We start from the raw sequence: 24,623 nt of genomic DNA, 5'->3' as shown, positions 1-24,623 counted from the left end.
AACACACAAAATGCTTATCTCCTCGCCTGCCCATCGCCTCCCACTGGTGCTCCTTCCCCCTTTTCTTTCTTCCATGGCCTTCTGTCCTCTCCTATTTTATTCCCCCTTCTCCAGCCCTGTATCTCTTTCACCAATCAACTTCCCAGCTCTTTACTTCACCCCTCCCCTCCCGCTGATACCTATCACCTTGTGTTTCTCTCTCCCCTCCGCCCACCTTTTAAATCTATCCTCATCTTTTCTTCTCCGGTCCTGTGGAAGCGACTCAGCCCAGAACATCAACTGTACATAGATGTTGCCTGTCCTGCTGAGTTCCCCCAGAATTTTGTGCGTGGCTCAGAATACGAGGACAGACCGGAGATGCGGAGGGATTTCTTTAGCCAGAGAGTGGTGAATCTGTGGAATTTGTTGCCACAGGCAGCTGTGGAGGCCAAGTTCATTGGGTATATTTAAGCAGAGGTTGCCAGGTTCTTGAGTAGTCGGGACATCAAAGGTTATGGGGAGAAGGCAGGAGAATGGGGCCGAGAGAGAAAATAAATCCGCCATGATCGAATGGTGGAGCAGACTCGATGGGCTGAATGGCCTAATTCTGCTCTTACATCTTCTAGTCTAATGGCCTTGTTCCATTTGACTCTACACCTTTCCTACCCATATACTTGTCCAAAAGTCTTTAAATATTCTAATTGTATTGATAATGGCTGGGGTCACCCATCTTGTAAAGACACTGCCCAGAAGAAGGCAATGGCAAACCACTTCGGTAGAAAAATTTGCTAAAAACAATCATGGTCATGGGAAGACCACAATCACCCACATCATACAAAACGGCAAGTAGCAATCCAACGAATGAACCCACGTCTACCACTTCCTCTGGCAGCCCCCTCCATACTCCAATCATCCTCTGAGTGGAGGAAGTCAGGTCCCTTCTGATTCCAGTTTCAGAATCCCCCACCCAGGGAAAAAGACTGTGATCATCTATCTTATAAATCCAATGAATTTGCAGCACCTGCAGATTCTCTCTTGTTTATAAATCCAATAATGATTTGGTTAGCCTCTATAACGTCACCCCCCAGCCTCCTCTGTCCCAGGAAACAGATGATGGAATGGTCAGCACAAGAACAGTCCCTTCAGCCCGTCATCCCTGTGCTGACCAATTAAAAATTTTAAGCAAAGCTGCTTAGACCATTAGACCGTCCTGGTGAAGGGTCTGGGCCCGAAACGTCAACTGTACTCTTTTCCATAGATGTTGCCTGGCCTGCTGAGTTCCTCCAGCGTGTTGTGTGTGTTGCTTGGGTTTCCAGCATCTGTAATTTCTCTTGTTTGTGATTAGACCATAAGATATAGAAGCAGAATTAGGTCATTCAGCCCATCAAGTTTGCTCCACTATTTCATCATGGCTGATCCATTTTCCTCTCAGCCCCAGTCTCCTGCCTTCTCCCCGTTTCACTTCATATACTTTATTAGGAGCTTGAAGAGATTTGGCATGTCGACAAATACACTCAAAAACTTCTATAGTTGTACCATGGAGAGCATTCTGACAGGCTGCATCACTGTCTGGTATGGAGGAACTACTGCACAGGACTGAAAGAAGCTGCAGAGGGTTGTAAATCTAGTCAGCTCCATCTTGGGCACTAGCCTACAAAGTACCCAGGACATCTTTAGAGAGCGGTGTCTCAGAAAGGCAGCATCCAATATTAAGGACCTCCAGCACCCAGGGCATGCCCTTTTCTCACTGTTACCATCAGGTAGGAGGTACAGAAGCCTGAAGGCACACACACAGCGATTCAGGAACAGCTTCTTCCCCTCTGACATCCGATTCCTAAATAGACATTGAAGCTTTGGACACTACCTCACTTTTTAAAAAAAAATTTACAGTATTTCTGTTTTTGCACATTTTTAAAATCTATTCAATATATGTAATTGACTTACTTGTTTATTTATTATTATGTTTTATTTTATTCATTTTTTTCCCTCTCTGCTAGATTATGTATTATAAATTTCACGTCACATGCTGGTGATAATAAGCCTGATTCTGATGCCCTCAAGAACCTATCAACTTCTGGCTTAAATATACTCAATGACTTGACCTCCACAGCCTCATGCGGCAGAGAAGTCCACTTATTCACCAGTAATTGGCTAAAGAAATTCCTCCTCATCTCCACACTAACAGGATACCCTCTATTCTGAGGCTGTGTCCTCTGCTCCTAGACTCTCTCACCACAGGAAACATCCTCTCCACGTCCACTCTATCGCGGCCTTTCAACATTCGATAGGTTTCAGTGAGGTCAGTCCTTAATAAAGCATTAACTTACAGCCACTCGAGTGTTTGTACTTACCTTCAGTGAAGCAGTACTGGATGCAGAATGAGCTACAGCAATCTCTTGTGGAACTTAACTTTCCAGATGACTCAACCATTGTCAAATTTATTCTTATTTCCTTTCCTGGATGACAAACAGTTGCGACTACAACTCCTCCCTCCTACTCACATCACCACAGTTTGACTCTCTCCCCTCCACGTCAGGCAGGTTTGTTCATCAGCGTGTGGGAGCAGAAAGTTGTCACGAGAGAGAGAGAGAGAGGGAGAGAGAGACGGACAGACAGAAAGAGAGAGAGGGAGCGAGCAAGGGAGAGAGAGACGGACAGACAGAAAGAGAGACAGAGAGAGAAAGAGGGAAGAGAGATCTTCAGGACTTTTTGTGCTAAATCAGAGAAGGTGGACAGCCGTGGAACATTGCTTATTTCTGATTGCCCTTGGATCAAACATTCTGCTGTGCAGCTTTGAAGGAAAGGAAAGAGTTAAACACATTCTCGAGTCACCAGCTGCTTGAACAGAAACGGACAAAATATCTTTCCACAGCAGGCCTTCAGTGAATCAGATGGAGTTGTCAAAAGTTCATTTAATATCAGAGAATGCATACAGTACACACACACACACACACACACACACACACACACACACACGAAATGCTGGAGGAACTCAGCAAGCCAGCAGCATCCGTGGAAAAGAGTACAGTCAATGTTTCAGGCCGAGACCCTTCATCAGGACTGGAGAGGAAGGGGAGGCGTCAGAATAGGAAGGTGGTGGGAGGGGAGGAAGACGTACAAGGTGGTAGGTGGTGGGTGAAACCAGCAGAAGGAGAGGGGTGAAGTAAAGAGCTGGGAAGTTGATTAGTAAAAGAGATAAAGGGCTGGAGGATGGGGAATCTGATAGGAGAGGACAGAAGACCATGGAAGAAAGGGAAGGGGGAGGAGATTGGTAGGTAAGGAGATAAGGTGAGAGAGGGAAATAGGAATGGGAATGGTAATGGAGAGTGGGGGCCAAAAACCAGAAGTTAGAGAAGTCGATGTTCATGCCATCAAGTTGGGGGCTACACAGGTGGATTGCAACGTGCTGTTCCTCCAGCACGAGCGTGGCGTCATCGAGGAGGCCATAGACTGACACGTCGGAATGGAATGCGAAGTAGAATTGAAATGCGTGGCCACCGGGAGTTCCTGCTTGTTCTGGGGGATGGAGCAAAGGTGCTCAGCGAAACAACCGGAAATTCGTAGTCTTCACAGTTGAGAATTTGGCTGCGTGGTGTAATAACAACAACCTCTCACTCAATATCAACAAGACCAAGGAACTGATTGTAGGCTTCAGGAGAGGGAAACCAGAGGTCCGTGAGCCAGTAATCATCAGAGGATCAGACATGGAGAGGGTCAGTAACTTTAAATTCCTGGGTGTCTCTATCTCAGAGGACCTGTCCTGGACCCATCATATAAATATAATTGTAAAGAAAGCACAACAGCGCCTCTACTTCCTCAGGAATTTAATATTTAATATTTGTAATCCAGGGAGTGTGAAGCGCAGAATCAAATATCACTGTGATGATTGTACGTTCTAGTACCAATTGTTTAGTGACAATAAAGTAGAAAGGAGTCTGCGGAGATTTGGCATGTCATCAAGAATCCTGGGAAACTTCTATAGATGTGTGGTGGTGATTGTGCTGACTGGCTGCATCACAGCCTGGAATGGGAACACCAATGCCTTTCAGAAGAAAATCCTACAAAAGGTAGTGGATTCGGCCCAGTACATAACAGGTAAAACCCTCCCAACTATTGAGCACATCTGCATGAAACACTGTTGTAGGAAATCAGCATCCATCATCAGAGATCCCCACCACCGAGGCCATGCTCTCTTCTCAGGTAGAAGGTACAGGAGCCTCAGGACTCACACCATCATGTTCAAGAACAGTTGCCACCCCTCACCCATCAGGCTGTTGAACAAAAGGGGAAAGCGACACTCATTTAAGGACTCTTTCATCTTGCTATTTATTTATATCTGCATTTGCACAGTTTGTTTACAGTTTCTGATGTTTACAGTTTACAGTTACTGTTCTATAGATTTGCTGAGTATGTCCACAGAAAAAGAATCTCAGGGTTGTATGTGGTGACATGTATGTACTCTGATAATCAATTTTACTTTGAACTTTGAACCTCCACAAAACAAGGAACCCCAGAGAGTGATCATCAGAGCCCCAAAGTTTTACAACAACCCACGGTCACCCATGTAGAACTGAGCGTCTGTCACAGATTTAGTTCAGTAACTGCTCTTAAATTCTGAGCTACCAAGATAGGACTGGAACTTATGAGTCCTCAAGTCCTGTAACAAAACCACATCCCTGAAGCGTGAGAGATTTGTTTTCTGAAGTCAATGAGAGGAAAAGAACATTTCCTGTTTTTGGGTTTTGTTCCTCCCGAACAGGCAGTAGCACACCCAGAGATGAACAAGTCAGATAAGCAAACCTTCTCAACCTCGGTGACTATCCAGCAGCTGAGTGAAGACCAGTTTCCAATATAGTATCGACCCAGCTGGGGAGCATCCGTCGTATCCCCCGCTCCCAGCTCTCTGGTCACCGTCGAGGGGTGGGAAATTGCTTCACCGTCAGAGGTGCCTTCACAATGAAACTGTTACAATTGTAGAGGATCACAGAATCATAGCATATTCATAATGTGTATTTGTTCAGCCAAGGGGATGCATTTAAGCGGAGAGAGGGTCAGCTCAAAGGAGAGGCGTGGGGCAGTTCAATTTTAACAGAGAGTGGCGGGTTTCTGGAATGCACTGCCTGGGCTGGCGGCAGAGTCAGATATGACAGGGGCATTCAAAGCTCAAAGTAAGTACTCAATATCCGACGTTTTCCTGACTTCAATTCAAGTTCAATTATCGTTTAACCATACACAAATACTCATGAACACAGCCGAACAGGACAGCGTTACTGTGACGAGAGGCCTTGACGAGGATGGTCTGGACCCACATGTTGGAGTGTCTTAATCAAGGATCGAGACACGGTGTCAAACTGGATTGAGAACTGAGCACAAAACAAACACTGGACGATATTACTCGTGGACTTATGATTCAGCACCAAAGCTTTAAATATTTAATTCTCGGTGCCCAAACCGTAATTGCCGATAAGCGGGACTGTCCAGAAATCTTAAATGGGCCGCATCAGCTATCCATAGCTTCCTGTAGTGAGTTAGCCTGTCTAAGTCCCGGAAGCTGGCTTGCTTGGGAGCATTTTGTAACAATTACTCTGGGGTCAAGGGGCAAAACACAGTACCAACAGTCACACACAGCACAAAACACAGGCAAGATAGCAAGCGCAAATGGTATCACAATCACACAATAAAAGAGTCCAAATCTCGCGCCATTGAACACTGGGCAGGGAGCACCGACTCCAGACTGGACGCCATGCCACACCGCCCCCTGCGGACTGAATCGGCCCCGCCAGCCCTCCCCCCGCCACTGTCAGCACCGCAGCCTGAGGCCCAGTCCCCCGCACATACAAGACACGTTTAGAATATCAGCAAAATATAACAATGCAGCATATACATGCTTAGCAATTATCTCACAGTAGATGTTGCTAATTAGTAATCAGCCATAAAACACAGGAGCAGAATTAGGCTATTTGGCCCATCAAGTCTGCTCCACCATTTCATCATGGCTGATCCATTTCCCCTCTCAGCCCCAAACTTCTCCTTTCTCCCCGTAACCGTTCATGCCCTGACTAATCAAGAATCTATCAACCTCTGCTTTAAATATATCCAACGATTTGGCCTTCACAGCTGCCTGTGGCAACAAATTCCACAGATTCATCACTCACTGGCTAAAGAAATTCCTCCTCATCTCCATTCTAAATGGATGCCCCTCTACTCTGAGGCTGTGCACTCTGGTCTTAGATGCCCCCAGCACAGGAAACATCCTCTCCACATCCACACTATCGAAGCCTTTCAACATTTGATAAGTTTCAATGAGATCTCCCCCCCTCCCCAATTCTTCTAAATCCCAGTGAGTACAGGCCCAGAGGCCCGAACATTCTTCATTCGATAAGCCTTTCAATCCTGGAGTCATCTCAAGAACCTCCTTTGAACCCTCTCCAATGGCAGCACATCCTTTCTTAGCCAAGGGGCCCAAAACTGCTCACAACACTCAGAGTGAAGCCTCACCAGTGCTTTATAAAGCCTCAACATTTTGACAGCAAACATACCTTAAGTATCCACCGTTGGCAAAAAAGTCTTTCAGGAGGATGTGAAAGGTGAAGTCTTTGTCTATTCGTTCACTTACTTCAACACTGAACCGACTCCACAACCTATGGACTCATTTTCAAGGACTCTACAACTGATATTCTCTGTACTATATATTTATTTTCTTATTTGCATGATCTTGTCCGAGGAAGGTGCCCACGTTTGACCGGTCTCTCTCTCTCTCTCCCTCTCACTCAATGCTGCCGGTGTCTTGGGTCTTGGGCAAGGTTTAATCTTCAGGGTTTGTGGATTGGATTCTGTAGTTCATGTTTCTGGTTTCGGGTTACTCTTTTCTTTGTTGCTATTTTACGCGATTTTGATCAATGCAGACCAGGTCTGTGGCCTGTAGCCAATGCACGACACAGCACGAAGTCGAACTGAATGGAACTAAACTGAAGGTTCCTTAGTTTCGATGAGTCTGTGGTTTGATGCTCGACATTGTGTTTCTCACTCGACTTTTGCTGTTTACGTGATTTATTCTTCATTTTTTGCACATTGGGTGTCTGATGTATTCTTTGAAGGGTTCCACAGAGTTTCTTTGTTTCGTGGCTGTCTGTGAAGAAGTTGAATCTCAGGGTTGTATACTGCATACACACTTTGATGATAAATTGTACTCTGAATCTTTGAATGATTTGATTTCAGCTTATTTGTCAATCTGTTTATGTATCAGTTTTCATAAATTATATCATTTTTTAAATTTTCATGTAAATCCCTCCATGAAAATGAATCTCAAGTTATTATATGGTGACATACACATTCTTTGATAGTAACTTTGAACTTGGAGCCTAATTGTTCCTTTCATGTGGGGTCCTATAGATGATCTGACAGTCCAATAGCTCCACCGGTCGAAAGGAGTTATGCAGGAACAGGTTATGTTGACATTAATTCCGCGGTGGAAGCCCGCGGAGATAGGACACAAAGAATGCACTGTTACTGACTGCCTTCTGTCCTGTTCTACACCACTCCCGTTCGGTATAACACTGAGCCGAGAGCAGCAGAGAACACCCGCAATAACGGCCAACAAATCAACCTGGTCCCTGAGGTAATGGTGCAGTCCTATAAAACACCGGTTAGACCACTCTTGGAAAATTCTGTGCACTTCTGGTCACCTCATTGTAGGGAGGAGGGTGCGGCGGGGGGTAGGGGGATTCACCAGGATGCTGCCTGGATTAGAGAGCATATCTTATGAGGCTAGTTTAAGTGAACATAGAACATAGAACATAGAATAGTACAACATAGTACAGGCCCTTCGGCCCACAATGTTGGGCTGACCCTCAAACCCTGCCTCCCATATAAGCCCCCACCTTAAATTCCTCCATATACCTGTCTAGTAGTCTCTTAAATTTCACTAGTGTATCTGCCTCCACCACTGACTCAGGCAGTGCATTCCATGCACCAACCACTCTCTGAGTAAAAAACCTTCCTCTAATATCCCCCTTGAACTTCCCACTCCTTACCTTAAAGCCATGTCCTCTTGTATTGAGCAGTGGTGCCCTGGGGAAGAGGTGCTGGCTATCCACTCTATCTATTCCTCTTATTATCTTGTACACCTCTATCATGTCTCCTCTCATCCTCCTTCTCTCCAAAGAGTAAAGCCCTAGCTCCCTTAATCTCTGATCATAATGCATACTCTCTAAACCAGGCAGCATTTTGGTAAATCTCCTCTGTACCCTTTCCAATGCTTCCACATCCTTCCTACAGTGAGGCGACCAGAATTGGACACAGTACTCCAAGTGTGGCCTAACCAGAGTTTTATAGAGCTGCATCATTACATCACAACTCTTAAACTCTAACCCTCGACTTATGAAAGCTAACACCCCATAAGCTTTCTTAACTACCCTATCCACCTGTGAGGCAACTTTCAGGGATCTGTGGACATGTACCCCCAGATCCCTCTGCTCCTCCACACTACCAAGTATCCTGCCATTTACTTTGTCCTTGGAGTTTGTCCTTCCAAAGTGTACCACCTCACACTTCTCCAGGTTGAACTCCATCTGCCACTAAGTGAGCTAGCGCTTTTCTCATTGGAGCAAAGGAGGATGAGGGGTGACTTGACAGAGGTGTACAAGGTTGAGTGGACAGTCAGACTTTTTCCCAGACTGGAAATGCCTCATACAAGGGGGCGCATTTTTAAGGAGATTGATGGGAAGTATAGAGGTGGGGTTATTTTTGCACAGAGAGTGGTAGGTGTGTGGAACATGCTGCCAAAAGTTCAAAGTTCAAAGTAAATTTATTGTCAAAGTACACATACGTCACAATATACAACTCTGATTCATTTTCTCAAGGGCATACTCAATAAATATATAGAATAACCATTACAGATTCAATGAAAGTCCACACCAACTTGTGCATTCAATAAGATAATTAATTAATTTTGTGCAAAAGACAATAAACAGAGCAAATACAAAAAGAAAACAATAATAATAATAATAATAATAAATAATGAGAACATGAGATGAAGAGTCTTTGAAAATGAGTCCATAGGTTGTAGAAATATTTCAATGATAGGGCAAGTGAAGTTAAGTGAAGTTATCTCTTTGGTTCAAGGGCCTGATGATTGAGGGGTAATAACTGTTCCTGAACCTGGTGGCTCAAGTCCTGGGGCTCCCGTACCTTCTTCCTGATGGCAGCAGCGAGAAGAGAGACTGTCCTGGGTGATACATTAGCGACATTCAAGATAGGCACATGGCTGATGGAAAAATGGACAGCTATGCAGGAGGGAAGGGTTAGATTGATCTTCAGTGGGTCAGGAGGTTGGCACAACATTGTGGGCCGAAAGGACTCACAGCACTGTAATGTTCTATGTTTAAAGGAGAGGGCAACCTCTTTCTTGACGTCCCCACAAACTGCAAATTGGTATCTATTAAGGAGCAGTGCTGAAGAGAGCAAAATGATGCAGGAAACCCGAGGATGTGGGGTCTGAAACTGATGAGAAATTCCCAGAGAAATTCCGCATTCTGTACTCTGCGAATGGTAAATCTAGAGAACGGCTAGATGGTGGGGGGGTGGGGGGTGGTGAAGCAATAACAAAAATCTAGGCAACAACTTGTGAACAACTGAATTCTCTGCATGTAAGGAACATTTTAATTGCTTGTTGCTTCATTAAAGGATGCATGCGATGAGCCACAGGCATCCTGCAGGGATGCCAAATGTCTTTGCAACAACTCAGACTCGGGACAAATTCACTGGTTCAAAGAGAACCTGTCATCCATTGGGACCCACAGATTTTCTCCAGCATGAAGGTAACCCCAAAAAGTACAAACTGGAGATCCCATAAATATCTTTATACAGGGAACAGATAATCAAACATAAAACACAGCTGCAGCACAATTCACTAAAAAGGACTCACTTATTTTGTACGTGATCTCGGAAAGATCGGGCACAGAAGGAGGAGAGTGGGATTGCACCAGAAGGCCCACCCAAAGTCTTGGGGGCATAGAAACAAAGTTCACCTTTACCAGTCTGACAAGATTCCCCAAACTCAGCCATCATTTATTTTTAAGGCAGTGGGTTAGAAATATGGTGGATTTCAGTTAACTGGGGCACGTCGGGACCAGCACATTTTGGCCCAATTAAGCAGCTGCCCAGTTAGCGGCAAGTTTCATGAAAACGTTTTAAAAGATATATAAAAGACAAATTACCATTTAACTGTAACAAATTATGTATTTAAATGAAATAGAGAACAAATTAGATCACTACCAATACTATTACAGTACTATGAACTGTGTATTAGTTCCTAATAGTTATCGACAGAGGAATTCATCCGGGGAACTACAGGTTATGGGGCAAAGGCAAGTAGGTGGAGATGAGTCCATGGCCAGATCAGCCATGATCTTATTGAATGGTGGAGCAGGCTCGACGGGCCAGATGGCCGACTCCTGCTCCTATTTCTCGTGTTCTTATGTACGCTGGCTGCCGGGTTCTTTTGCAAATGAACAAAATCAGCACAGGCACTGAGTGCAGATAATCAACTGCCTTCATACAATGCTTTCAACAATTGCATTCTCCAACTCCTCATTTTCATTGTAACATTCAGGATGATTGTAGACACCTTCAAATTCTTTGTAGTTCCTAACCTGTGAAACCATTTCATTTTCAGTCCTGGCTGTTTCTGGCATCTCCAAGCCTAAATGCTTGAAACCGCAGAGCACAAAACAATTCTGAACTGTCTTACTGCTTATTTCTTGTCACCCTTGGTGACAAAAATCACTGCTTTTTGAACACCATCATTTAACGAACGCTAATTAAAAACGGTTTGCTCTGAGCACAGTGCGGTGTCTAACAGACACACGAGTACATGCAACTGCCGCTAGTTAGAAACTCTTCAGCCACAGACTCCTGTCCCAATTTGGTGGCACAGTGTCCCAAATAAACAAAAGGAATCAAAACAAGTTTCTCAATTAGTTTTTGTTCTTTAAAACTTGGCCTAAGTTGGCAGCTGCCCGGATTAACAAATGGCCCACTCTGCTTAATATCCATTGCAATTAGTTACATCCACTCATTAACCCTCACTAGTTTTTGCACTACTTATGTATTTTTAATGTTTATAATTTATGATTTAGTCATTGTCATAGTCATAGTCATACTTTATTGATCCCGGGGGAAATTGGTTTTCGTTACAGTTGCACCATAAATAATAAATAGTAATAAAACCATAAATAATTAAATAGTAATATATAAATTATGCCAGGAAATGTCCAGTACCAGCCTATTGGCTCAGGATGTCTGACCCTCCAAGGAAGGAGTTGTAAAGTTTGATGGCCACAGGCAGGAATGATTTCCTATGACACTCTGTGTTGCATCTCGGTGGAATGAGTCTCTGGCTGAATGTACTCCTGTGCCCACCCAGTACATTATGTAGTGGATGGGAGACATTGTCAAAGATGGCATGCAACTTGGACAGCATCCTCTTTCCAGACACCACCGTCAGAGAGTCCAGTTCCATCCCCACAACATCACTGGCCTTACGAATGAGTTTGTTGATTCTGTTGGTGTCTGCTACCCTCAGCCTGCTGCCCCAGCACACAACAGCAAACATGATCTCACTGGCCACCACAGACTCGTAGAAAATCCTCAGCATCGTCCGGCAGATGTTAAAGGACCTCAGTATCCTCAGGAAATAGAGACGGCTCTGACCCTTCTTGTAGACAGCCTCAGTGTTCTTTGACCAGTCCAGTTTATTGTCAATTCGTATCCCCAGGTATTTGTAATCCTCCACCATGTCCACACTGATCCCCTGGATGGAAACAGGGGTCACCGGTGCCTTAGCTCTCCTCAGGTCTACCACCAGTTCCTTAGTCTTTTTCACATTAAGCTGTAGATAATTCTGCTCACACCATGTGATAAAGTTTCCTACCATAGACCTACAGTATATCATCCTGTAATGCGCTATACTGCAGACACAAAACAACAAATTTCACGACACATGCCGGTGCTATTAAACCTGATTCCGGCTCCGGCTCTGGCTCTAAATGGTTTCCTCTGCTGCTTGACATTTTTACCCTTTGGAAAAGATGCTGACTGCCTCCCCTTAGTATGTCTCTCATAATTTTATAAATGACTACCCCTTCCCCCACCCTCCAGAGTAAACAACCCAGGCCGGTCGTATCTTTCCTTAGCTCATACCCTGTAATCCAGGCAGTATCCTGATAAACAACAGGAATTCTGCAGATGCTGGAAATTCAAGCAACATACATCAAAGTTGCTGGTGAACGCAGCAGGCCAAGCAGCATCTATAGGAAGAGGTGCAGTCGACGTTTCAGGCCGAGACCCTTCGTCAGGACTAACTGAAGGAAGGTATCCTGATAAACTAGGTCCGTACCCACTCTACTACCTCTACAAACAAAACGAACCCTCCAAAACTAATAAGCCAAAAACTTTCTTTACAACCCTATCTACCCGTGATGCCACTTTCGATGGATTATGGGCCTGTATTCCCAGATGCCTTTGTTCTACTGCACTCCTCAGTGACCGACACCTCACTGGGCCTGCTGGAAGTCAAACATGGGTAGGATATACATAGGAAAATGGTAGGGCACTAAGGAATTCTGATAAAGAGGGACGTTGAGGTTCGAGTTCCCCTGAAAGTCGTATCACAATGAGACAAGGTAGTGAGGAAGGTGTAATCCTCGCCTTCACAGACAAAGATGCAGATTTTAAAAGGTTTTCATTTCACTTAGAGGTAACAGGCCCTTCTAGACCAATGAGGCAGCGCCCTGAAACTGTACCATGTGACCAATGAACCTACTAACCCTGTATATCTTTTGAATGTGAGTATCTTTGGAAACTGGGCACCCTGAGGGAACCCCCACAGTCGCGGGGAGAACGTTGACACTGAGTTACTGGCGCTGTTGTGGTGTAACGCTAAACGCTACTGTGTCACTACAGTTGCAGCTTGACAGTGCTCTTGTTTAGATCACAATTAGAGTATTGTGTGCAAGTTCTAGTTACGCCTTATCATTCAGATGATCTTCTGATGTTTGGCAGACTTCCTGTGCCCAAATTGACTATGTAGAATTTATCTTTTTGAAGCGCAATCAGAACCTGAATCGGAATCAGACCCAGGTTTATTACCACTGACATACGCTGCAAAGTTTATCGTTTTGCAGTGGTGGTACAGTGCAATACATTAAAAAAAATGATAAATTACAATAAGATGCATATCTAGAGTACAACACACACAAAGTGCTGGAGGAACTCAGCAGGCCAGGCAGCGTCTATGGGAGAGAGTACACAGTCAACCTTTCTATGTACTCCTCATCTTTCTTTCTCCAGTCCTGCTGAAGGGTCTCCGCCCAAAATGTCGACTACTTTTTTCCATCAAGGATGCATGGCCCGCTGAACTACTCCAGCATTTTGTGAGTGTTTCTCAGATTTCCAGCATCTGCAGATTTTCTTTTGTTTATATATAGAGTACACACAGTACTGTGCAAATATCTGAGGCACATATATATATATATAACCAGGGCGTCTCAGACTTTAGCATATTACTGTATTTGTCAACGTGGAGCAGAGAGTGAGTTTGCAACTCTGGCAGCAGAAACAGCAAGGTTATTTGATTCCAAACAATTGATTTGTGATCACTACAGAATACCTCTCTGGTGCTTCCCACTCCCTCCCCCTTTTCCCAACCATGATTCCCCTCTCCCTGCTCCCTTCCCACTCTCAGTTCACAATAGAGACCCAGATCAGAATCAGGTTTATCATCACTCACATCTGTCATGAAATTTGTTTTTTTTTGCAGCAGCAGTACAGTGTAATACATAAAATTACTACAGTACTGAGCAAAAGGCTTAGGCTCTCTAACTATATATATATATATATGTGCCTAAGACTTTTGCCCAATACTGTGTGTGTATATAAATATGTATATACAATTTATTTAAATTCAGTAGTGCGAGAAGAGAGCAAAAGGTATTGAGGTTGTGTCTGTAGGCTGGTTTTCAGAAATTTGATGGGGGAGGGGAAGAAGCTGTTTTTAAAACTGCTGCATTTCCTACTCTCCAGCAGTGTGCAAAGTACTTTACTAACTCAAAAATATTTTGTGAGATCCTGAAGTCACAAAAATCCCAATGGAAAAGGAAGTTCACCACCCAGATAGTGCTCTTTTCTCCATCAGGAAGAAGGTACAGAAGTCTCAGGACTTGCACCACCAGGTTCAGGAACAGTTATTACCCCTCAACCGTCAGGCTCTTGAACCAAACAGGAGAACTTCACTTGCTCCATCATTGAAATTTTACCTCAGCAAATATATTTAAGACTAGGTTGGATAGATTTTTGCATAGTAGGGGAATGAAGGGTTATGGGGAAAAGGCAGGTAGGTGGAGATGAGTCCATGGTCAGATCAGCCATGATCTTAGTGAATGGCGGAGCAGGCTCGACGGGCCGGATGGCCGACTCCTGCTCCTATTTCTTATGTTCTTCTGAAATGTTCCCACAACTATGGACTGATTGTCAAGGACTCTTATCTCATGTTCTTGATATTTATTGCTTATGTATAGATACTTAGTTGTTAGTTAAAGCATCCAATGAAGTGGAGTGACCTTAAAAAAAAGTTCTAAAATGTAAGAAAATGGGAGTAGGAGTAGGCCTTCGGCCCCTCAAACCTAACCTATCATTGAGTGTCTTCATGGTCTGGTGTAGAGTCAAGAGCCATAGAGTCATAGAAACGTACAGCACAGAAACAAGCCCTTTGGCCCATCTAGTCCATGCCAAACCATTTAAACAGCCTACTTTCATTGACCTGCTCTGGGAGCATAGTCCTCCATTCCCCTGCCATCCACGTACCTATCCAAACTTCTCTTAAACGATGATTAGCCATCCACTAATTGCACTGACATCTCGTTCCCCACTCTCACAACCCTCTGAGTGAAGAAGTTTCCCCTCATGTTCCCCTTAAACTTTTCACACTTCACCCTTAACTCGTGACTTTTAGTTGTAGTCCCACCTAACCTCAGTGGAAAAAGCCTGTTTGCATTTACTCTGTCTATATCCCTCATAATTGTGGGTACCTCAATCAAATTTCCCTTCAATATTCTGCATTCTAGGGAGCTCAGACCTATTCAGTCTTTCCTTCTAACTCAGGCTCTCCATTCCCGAATTTTCTCTGCACTCTTCCAACCTTATTTACACTTAGGTGACCAAAACTGCACACAATACTTCAAATTAGGCCTCACCAACGTCATACACAATTTCAACATAACATCCCATCACCTGTATTCAATACTTTCGTCTATGAAGGTCAATGTGGCAAAAACTTTCTTAGCGACCCCACTTTTAATAACTGATGGACCTGTATGCCCAGATCCTTTTGTTCTACCGTACTCCTCGGTGACGTACGGTTCACTGTGTCAGATCTACCCTGGCTGGTCCTTCCGAAGTGCAGCCCCTTCCTCTTGTCTGCATTAAATTCCATCTGCCACCTCTCAGCCCGTTCTTCCAACTAGCCCAGAACTGACAGCGAGCTTTGGTAGTCTTCATCGCCGTCCACTACCCCTAATCTTGGCAAATTTTCTGTTCCAGTTAGTCGCATTATCATCCAGATGGCAGGAATGAAATGCATAGGGAAGTATGAAACTGTAGGAAGTTCTTGTCTCTGCCCAAAACATCACTGGCACGTACGTCGCCACCATTGATAGTGTCTATAGGAGGTACTGCCTCAAGAAGGCAGCATCCATCATCAAAGATTCCTGCCATCTGGGCCATGCCATCTTCTCGCAGCTCCCATTAGGCAGGAGGTACACCCGGTTCAGGGACAGCTATTACCCTACAACTGTCAGGCTCCTGAACCGGCGTGGATAACTTCACCCACCTCAACGTTAAACTGCTTCTACACACTACAGACTCACTTTCAAGCACCCCTTACAACTCATGTTCTCAATATTATTTTTATTTACGCAATATGTCTTCTTTTGCACGTTAGTCATTTGTCAGTGCCTGTTTATGTATAGGTTTTCACAAGTTCTATTTTAATCTTTTTTCAAGAGAATTAATCTCAAGGTAGGATCAGTAACATCCCTATAAATCGTCTGAGAACAAATGCACTTTGAACTATATATAAAACAAATGCAAATTGGTAGCGTCGTGGTGAGCACAACACTTTACAGTACAGGCGACCCAGGCTCAATTCCTGCCACTGCCTGTAAGGAGTTTGTACGTTCTCCCCGTGACCGTGTGGGTTTCCCCCGGGTGCTCTGGTTTCCTCCCACAGTCCAAAGACGTACCGGTTAGTAGGTTAATTGGTCATTGTAAATTGCTCTGTGATTAGGCTGGGGTTAAATTGGGGGATTGCTGGGTGGCGCGGTTCAAACGGCCAGAAGGACCGATTTTGCACTGTATCTCAATCAATAAATAAATAAAAAGATGGTACAGTGACGTGGCTCGTGAACAGCTGCTTCCCTTAAACTACTGAGTTCTTGAATCAACCATCCCAACACTAATCATTACCATTTAGATCATCTTGCACTACAAGGATTTCATTTTATTTTGTTCTAGTTGTGTTCTTTTTGTGGAAAAATTGCTTATGATTTCTGATTTTTTTTCCCTGTGAATGCTTTTTACGTGAAGCGACAAAGACAAAAGGCTGGAGGAACTCAGCAGGTCAGGGAGCATCTGTGGAAGTGAATGAACAGTCGACGCTTCGGGCCAATTCCCTCCTTCAGCACTGGAAAGGAAGGGGAGAAGAAGAAGGAGGCTGGGAGGAGGGGGAAGGTGACAGGTGAGGTGATGGCAGGTGATAGGTGAGACCCGGCAAGGGGGAAGGTGGATGGATGGGGAAGTGAGAAGCTGGGAGGTGATGGGTGGAAAAGGCAAAGGGCTGAAGAAGAAGGAATCTGATAGGAGAGGAGAGTGGAGCATGTGAGAAAGGGAAGGAGGAGGGGCACCAGAGGGAGGTGATGGGCAGGTGAGAGGGGAACCAGAATGGGGAATGGGGAATGGAGAAAGGAGGAAGGTGCGGGGTGGAGAAATTCCTGGAAGTTAGAGAAATCAATGTTCATGCCATCAGGTTGGAGGCTACCCAGGTGGAATATGAGGTGTTGCTCCTCCACCCTGAGTGTGGCCTCATTGTGGCAGTAGAGGAGGCCACGGACTTACATGTCAGAGTGGAATTAAAATGGTTGAACCAATTGGTAAACTGGTTCAATATTATCACAGGTACCGAGGCACGGTGATAACTTGGCCTACTTGGTAGTTTAGCAGTTGGCACAACACTGTTACAGTACCACCGACTCAGTGAATTCCGCCACTGTAAAGAGCTTGTGCGTTCTCCCCATGACCGTGTGGTTTCCCCCCGGGTGCTCCAGCTTCCTCCCACACTCCACAGACATACGGGTTGGTAGTTTAATTGATCACATGGGTGTAATTGGGCATCGCGAGCTCGCTGGGCCAGAAGAGTCTGATACCCTGCTGGATGTGTAACTAAATAAGGAATACTGTTTGTACCGATCAATTCATTGCACAGTACATTGAGGTAGAGCAAGGTAAAACAATAGCAAAATGTAAAATAAAGTGTTACACCTGCAGAGAACGTGAACACCCAGTCGCCACGTTATTAGGTAGATCTGCTCACTAATCGGCCAATCACCTGGCAGCAACTCAATGCATAAAAGCATGCAGACATGGTCAAGAGATTCAATTGTTGTTCAAACCAAATATAAGAATGGGGAGGAAATGTGATCTAAGTGACTTTGACCGTGGAGTGATTGTTGGTGCCAGATGGGGTGGTTTGAGTATCTCAGAAACTGCTAATCTCCTGGGATTTTCACGCACAGCAGTTTCTAGACCATTGGAGAAACTATATATATATATCTAGTGGGCAATAGTTCTGGGGGCAAAAACACCTCGGTAATGAGAGGTCAGAGGAGAATGGCCAGACTGGTTCAAGCTGACAGGAAGGTGACAGTAACTCAAATAACCACACGTTACAACAGTGATGTGCAGAGGAGCATCTCTGAACGCACAACACATGGAACCTGGAAGCGGATGGGCTACGGCAGCAGAAGACCATGGACATACACTCTGGTCACTTTGCTCGGCACGGGACCTAACTAATAGAGTGGCCACTGAGAGTACATTTGAATGTATTTGGAATTTGCTGTGGTGTGTTGGTCATGGTGCAACACACAACAAAAACAACAACATTCAACAAGTATAAAGAATTTTTTTTTATATAGGCATCCGTTAGTCTTGTGAGACCAGGGATTTGCGCCTCGGAAGGTTTCCAGGGCGCAGGCCTGGGCAAGGTTGTATGGAAGACCGGCAGTTGCCCATGCTGCAAGTCTCCCCTCTCCACGACACCAATGTTGTCCAAGGGAAGGGCATTAGGGCCGATACAGCTTGGCACCAGTGTCGTCGCAGAGCAATGTGTGGTTAAGTGTCTTGCTCAAGGACACAACACGCTGCCTCAGCCAAGGCTCGAACTAGCAACCTTCAGATCACTAGATGAACACCTTAACCACTTGGCCACATACCAACACATAAAGAATTACATACAAAATAAAGTTAGAGTTTAGAGTATAGACATGGACATACTGTATTTAATAACATAATTACCGAGGATTTCTTATTATAATTTATAGTAAATTTTGTCTTGCACTGTACTGCAGCTGCAAAACAACAAAATTCTCAACATATGTCAGTGATAATAATTCTGACTGTGATGCTGATGTCAGGGCCGAAGGCAGCGGCAAAAGTAATTCAGGTCCATAGGGCAGATCCGGAGATGTCATGTTTACAGTGGAGTGATGCAAAGCAAGTTAGCAATTATGCTTCTTTCACTTTCCAGCCCATGACAAAGTGAGCAATTTTTTTATTTTTGCGGCTTGTTGAGTGGAAATCCACAGAGATTCACAACTCGAGATGCTTCTGCCTCAGAGCTCCTGCACATGCTGCCGGCTGCCACGGGTTTGTGGCAATTGACCCAGCAATGTCTGAGCTGGTGAAAAGCTCCACGTTTCCTTCCAGAATCTCTTGCCTTTTTAGTTCATTGGATAAGCGAGCTAGCAGCGGACAGGAAAAATGAAAGTGCGGAGGGAACACGGGAATAAGGGAAGCAAAAATATGATTGATCAAAGAAAAGTAGCAACAGGACAACAATCAGAAAAATTCGGGGAAGTGGATGGAAGGGATTGAAAGAAATGCGATTTCCACTTCCAGTAAAAAAAAGGATCCCTCTTCTATTCCCCATTCTGCCCTCTTACTTCTTCTCTCCAGTCTATCATCTCCCCCTGGGTCCCCTCCTCCTTCCCTCCTTCCCCTTCTCCAATGGTCAATTCTCCTCTCCTATGATTCCTTCTTCCCCAACCCTTTTATCTTTCCCACCCGCCAGGCTTCATAGAGTCATAAAGTCACAGACTCGTAGAAAAGAACAACACAGAAACAGGCCTTTCAGCCCATCTAGACCATGCCAAATTATTTAAGCTGCCTACTCCCATCGACCTGCCCCAGGACCATAGCCCTCCACACCCCTACCATTCATGTCCCTATCCAAACTTCTCTTGAACTCAATGAGTTTAAACTCAACAAATCCAACTCGCAAGCACCCCTTGCACTGGCAGCTCATTCCACACTATCACAGCAATCTGAGTGAAGCAATTTCCCTTCATGTTCCCCTTTAAGTTTTCACCTTTCACCCTTAACCCATGACCTCTAATTGTAGTCCCACCCAACCTCAGTTGGAAAAAGCCTGCCTGCACTTACCCTATCTGTACCCCTCATAATTTGTATACCTCCATCAAATTTCCCCTCAATCTATCCTCCTTCCCTTCCCCCCACATTTATTATTCTAGTATCTTCACCCTTCCTTTCCAGTCCTGAAGAAAGGTCTCGGCCCAAAACTTTGACTGTTTACTCTTTTCCATGGATGCTGCCTGACCCACTGAGTTCCTCCAGCATTTTGTATGTGTTATCATGGTTAAATGTACAGGATTGAAAATATCAAAGGAGGTCAACATAAACACAAGAGATTCTGTAGGTGCTGGAAATTCAGAGCAGCAGCTCAAAATCAGAGTCCGGTTGAATATCACTGGCATTTGTCAAGTGGCAGCTACATATTGCAACACAGAATCATAAAAACTAAATCACAGCAAGGACGCTCTATGCAAAGGTACAAAGAGTTGATGTTTCTGGCTAAGACCCTTCATCAGGACTCAGCCTGAAACATAGAGAAAAGTTCAACTGTTGACACCTTCATCCAAACAACATCAAGAGGTTCAATTGCCCCCTTTTCTTGTAAAAATAAAGCATAATGAAATACAGTTAAAAACATGTCAGGTCTTGTCAGGGTTCAGCAATGGAGATCGTGGAGATTCGAGAGGGCAGGGTAGAAATGGAGCATTTTCTGGATGTATCAGTCATTGGAATACAAGGTCCCACTGCAGTGCAAGACAAATATTCAGATACAAACCCCTCAGTGGGAGTACACTCAATGGCCATTTTATTATGTACACCTATATACCTACTCGTTAATGCAAATATCTCATCAGCCAATCACGTGGCAGCAATTCAATGTATAAAAGCATGCACACATGGTCAAGAAGTTCAGCTGATGTTCAGACCTAACATCAGTGTCAGAACAGGGGGGCACTGGGAGCAGACCCAAATGCAAGACACAGACACTGAAGTACTAGGAACAGGACTTGACCAGAGAGCTGTGACAAGAACACAGACTTGGGCTAGGACATTGACTAGGCAAGCGGGACCAGGATCAGGAACTGGGAACTAGGAGCCTGGGCTTGGACTCCGAGCCAGAGACTGGACAAGGACCCAGAACCTGGGTCTTGACTTGGGCTCGGACCTCGGAACTAGGTGAGGACATGATGTGGCTACAGGACTGGACATGGCTTGGGTTCTTTGAGGTGAGGACATGACGAGGCTTGGGTTCTTCGAGGCAAGGACATGACGAGGCTTGGGTTCTTTGAGGTGAGGACATGATGAGGCTTGGGTTCTTCGAGGCGAGGACATGACGAGGCTTGGGTTCGGACTCCGAGCCAAAGACTGGACAAGGACCCAGAACCTGAGTCTTGACTCAGGCTCAGACTCTGGAACTAGGCGAAGACATGACATGCTCTTGGGAGACAGGACTAGGCGAGGCTACAGGACAGAACAAGAGACTCCTGGGCAAGACAAGGGAACTCCAGTACAGGACAAGGAAATGCCAGCACAGGATGAAGCATATGGATAGGACCAGAACACGAAGCCTTGACTTGGTACTGAGGAACAGCTAAGCCTTGGACTTGGGACGACAGGAACTTTGGAACCTTGGACTTGGGGCAACAGGAACACAGAACACAGAGCCTTGGTCTTGAGGAGGATAGGGACACAGAGCCTTGGTCTAGAGCACGGGAACACGGAGCCTTGGACTTGAGAGACAGGAACACAGGAACATGGAACATAGAGCCGGGACCCCTCCTTGGGAACAGGACTTAGGGCCAGGACTTGTACACGGAACACAGAGCCGGGACCTCTCCTTGGAAACAGGACTTGGGGCCAGGACTCATATACAGAATGCTGAACACGACGAGATGGTTCCCAACACTAGGTAGCGACAATCGGCCAGACCTACCTAGCAAAGGCATGGACACAGAGACGGTTCTCAACACTAGGTAGCGGCAAACGGCCAGACCTACCTAGCGAAGGCATGGACACAGAGACGGTTCCCAACACTAGGTAGCGGCAAATGGCCAGACCTACCTAACAAAGGCGTGGACACAGAGACAGTTCCAAACAACGAAAGACAGTTCCTTATCTAGGCACAGCAAGGCTCCGGTCTTGCTCCAGCGGTAGAACTTGACAACGATGCAGGCGAGGTTGCAGGCAAAGCTTCAGGCAAGGGAAGAGAACAGTCCAGCCCCTGAAGCTGAACACAGGAGCTGTTTTATGTAGCCAGTCCAAAATGAGAATCATGTGCCTCAATTAAGGCACCAACAGAACCAGGGAAAACCGGAAAACCTGGAATAAGGATCGATGGACCAGTCTGTGAACCGGAATCCGGACATCATGGACCGGACCATGACAATCAGAACGGGGAAGAAATGTGATCTAAGTGACTTTGACTGTGGAATGATTGTTGGTGCCAGATGGGGTGGTTTGAGTATCTCAGAAACTGCTGATCTCCTGGGATTTTCACCCACTGGGATTCCCAAATTTTTTTAATGCCATAGACCCTTATGATTAACTAAGGGGCCCATGGACCCCAGGTTGGGAACCCCTGTGTCTAGAGTTTGCAAAGAATGGTGTGATAAACAAAAAAGACATCCAGTGAGCAGTAGTTCTGTGGGCCAAAACACCTTGAAAATGAGACTGGTTCAAGCTGACAGGAAGGCGACATAATATGCATCTGTTAGTCTCATGAGACTATGGATTTGCGCCCAGGCAAGGTTGTATGGAAGACCGGCAGCTGCCCATGCTGCAAGTCTCCCCTCTACACACCACTGGTGTTGTCCAAGGGGAGGGCAAGGGCCGATACAGCTTGGTACCAGTGTCATCGCAGAGCACTGTGTGGTTAAGTGCCTTGCTCAAGGACACAACACGCTGCCTCGGCTGGGGCTCGGAACTAGCGACCTTCAGATCACTAGACGACGCCTTAACCACTTGGCCACCCGCCAACACAAGGAAGACGACAGCAACTCAAATAATCAGGTGTTACAACAGGGGCCTGCTGAACGTCTCTGAATACGGATGTCTAATGTTGAAGTGGATAGGCTACAGCAGCAGAAGACCACGAACGTACACTCAGGGCCACTCTTTCAGGCACAGGAGGCGTCTAATAAAGTGGTCTCTGAGTGTATAAATATTCCTATTGCTATTTATAGTCATTGCATTGTACTGCTGTCTCAAAACAACAAAGTTCACGATGTACGTCAAAGCTAAACCCGATTCTGATCCTTTTCAAACATCAGAAAACACCCGAGCGGGGAAGAAATGCGACTTTGACGGTGGAGTGATTGTTGCTGCCTGTCAGGGTGGTGTGAGTATCTGCTGACTTCCCGGGATCTTCACGCACAACAGTCTCTGGAAGAGCATCTCTGATCTCCCCCTCCCCCTCCCACTTTCAAATCTCTTACTAACTCTTCCTTCAGTTCGTCCTGACGAAGGGTCTCGGCCTGAAACGTCGACTGTACCTCTTCCTAGAGATGCTGCCTGGCCTGCTGCGTTCACCAGCAACTTTGATGTGTGTTGCTTGAATTTCCAGCATCTGCAGAATTCCTGTTGTCAGCATGTTGAACCTTGAAGGTGGACGGACTGCAGCGTGAGAAGAGAACACCAGTGCCTCATAAAGTAGCTACCCGAGTGGACAGGAAACAGGCAGATTCCAGAGCGATCTCTTCAATAAACACTTTGAAACACTGATCGCTAAGGCCTCTTTCGTCAAGTTAACTACAGAAAGGAACGTGACGACCTTTGTCATTTTAAAGAGGTGGTCTCACGTAGCCTGGGCTATTCAGTGACAAATTACTTTGAAATTCATGGCAAAAATTATTCCAGTTAAAAAGGGCACTAACCCCTGTAAATGTCTGCTGCTTTTAAAGGATACCAAGACAGAGACCCTGATCATATGAAACCATTTCAGGGCAGATTCAGCGGGGAGCTGGCAGTGACATGGGAGTTGTCAGCAGGTCCACTTACCCCGCGGAGAGTTAACAGTAAATGTGTTGGTGCCCCTGCACATTTCTGCCTGGCTCGGACAGACTGGTGGCCGGCTTTCAGAGCCTTCGCTGCGTGCTCACTTGTAGATCCATTCCCACTCGCACTCCCCGAACGCTTCTCTCAGTCTCCAGTCCATACAGCGGTCCGCGTGAATTCCAGCACTCCGCTGAATGCTCGGAAGGAAGATGAGGTATTGCTGATGACGAGAGCAGATGGCAAATACCCTTCGCCCAGAGTCTGCAAAGTGCAGGGGATGTGGGGCTGCAACCAGGAAACAGCTGCACTTGCTGACACTGGGAATCCTGCCGGTCCGCACATTGCGAGCGGGAGGAAGCCTGGCTTCACCGCCGCTTCTCTCCTTGTGTGTAACTGGCTGCGAGTCCCAATTGGACATGCAGGAAGAGCCAAGTCGCGGCACAATCTGCTTCAGGTCAGGGACACAGATGCCTGCAGAAACCCCATTGTCTGCGCTGAAAGCCATTTCCGTATTTTAATAAATTGCACAAATGTTTGCAGCCACAGATCCGATTTCCTCTCCGGCCCTTACTGTCTGTATGCTTGAATATCAGTGATTAAAACCGAGTACGTACCGACCAAAGGTGTTAATTTGAACTCAAATTCTAATGAACAAAGGAGGAAACAGAGACTTTGGGGATTCTGGAAATCCAACGCAACATCACGCACAGAATGCTGGAGAAATGAAAGTTTTCTCCACATGGGAGAAATGGAAGTTCCCCTTCACTGGCGAAAGTTTGGAGAATGGGGGAAGAGAGTAGGAGGGATCTTTTCTTGCATAAAACATTGGATCCCATCTGAGACTTGTGTAAAATCATTAATACTCCTCCTGGCCTGAACTCTGCGCCCACACACAAAACATAAAAGAACTAACCAATAGAATTGCTGGTGGGAACTCTCAGTCAACT

At 45.5% G+C, this 24,623-nt stretch overlaps 1 protein-coding gene across 9 annotated transcripts in view; it reads right to left on the bottom strand.

Annotated features, from left to right (window-relative positions):
* LOC134339015 (tyrosine-protein kinase Fyn-like) overlaps positions 1-24,623 on the bottom strand; it is a 299,324-nt gene that overhangs the window by 81,916 nt on the left and 192,785 nt on the right. For 3 of the 9 annotated variants that reach the window (XM_063035258.1, XM_063035249.1, XM_063035250.1), the window contains exon 1: positions 23,680-23,871. The exons of the other annotated variants lie outside the window; for them this stretch is intronic. In XM_063035258.1, coding sequence (XP_062891328.1) covers positions 23,680-23,722 — 43 coding nt within the window. In that variant the 5' untranslated portion in view covers positions 23,723-23,871. Of the gene's footprint in view, positions 1-23,679; positions 23,872-24,623 lie in introns of those variants that run through there. 9 annotated transcript variants of the gene reach the window in all.

This window comes from Mobula hypostoma, chromosome 28, assembly GCF_963921235.1.
Source record: "Mobula hypostoma chromosome 28, sMobHyp1.1, whole genome shotgun sequence".
Taxonomy (NCBI): Eukaryota; Metazoa; Chordata; class Chondrichthyes; order Myliobatiformes; family Myliobatidae; genus Mobula; species Mobula hypostoma.
Note: the sequence above shows the minus strand (reverse complement) of the source record. Positions and strands in the feature narration are given on the sequence as shown.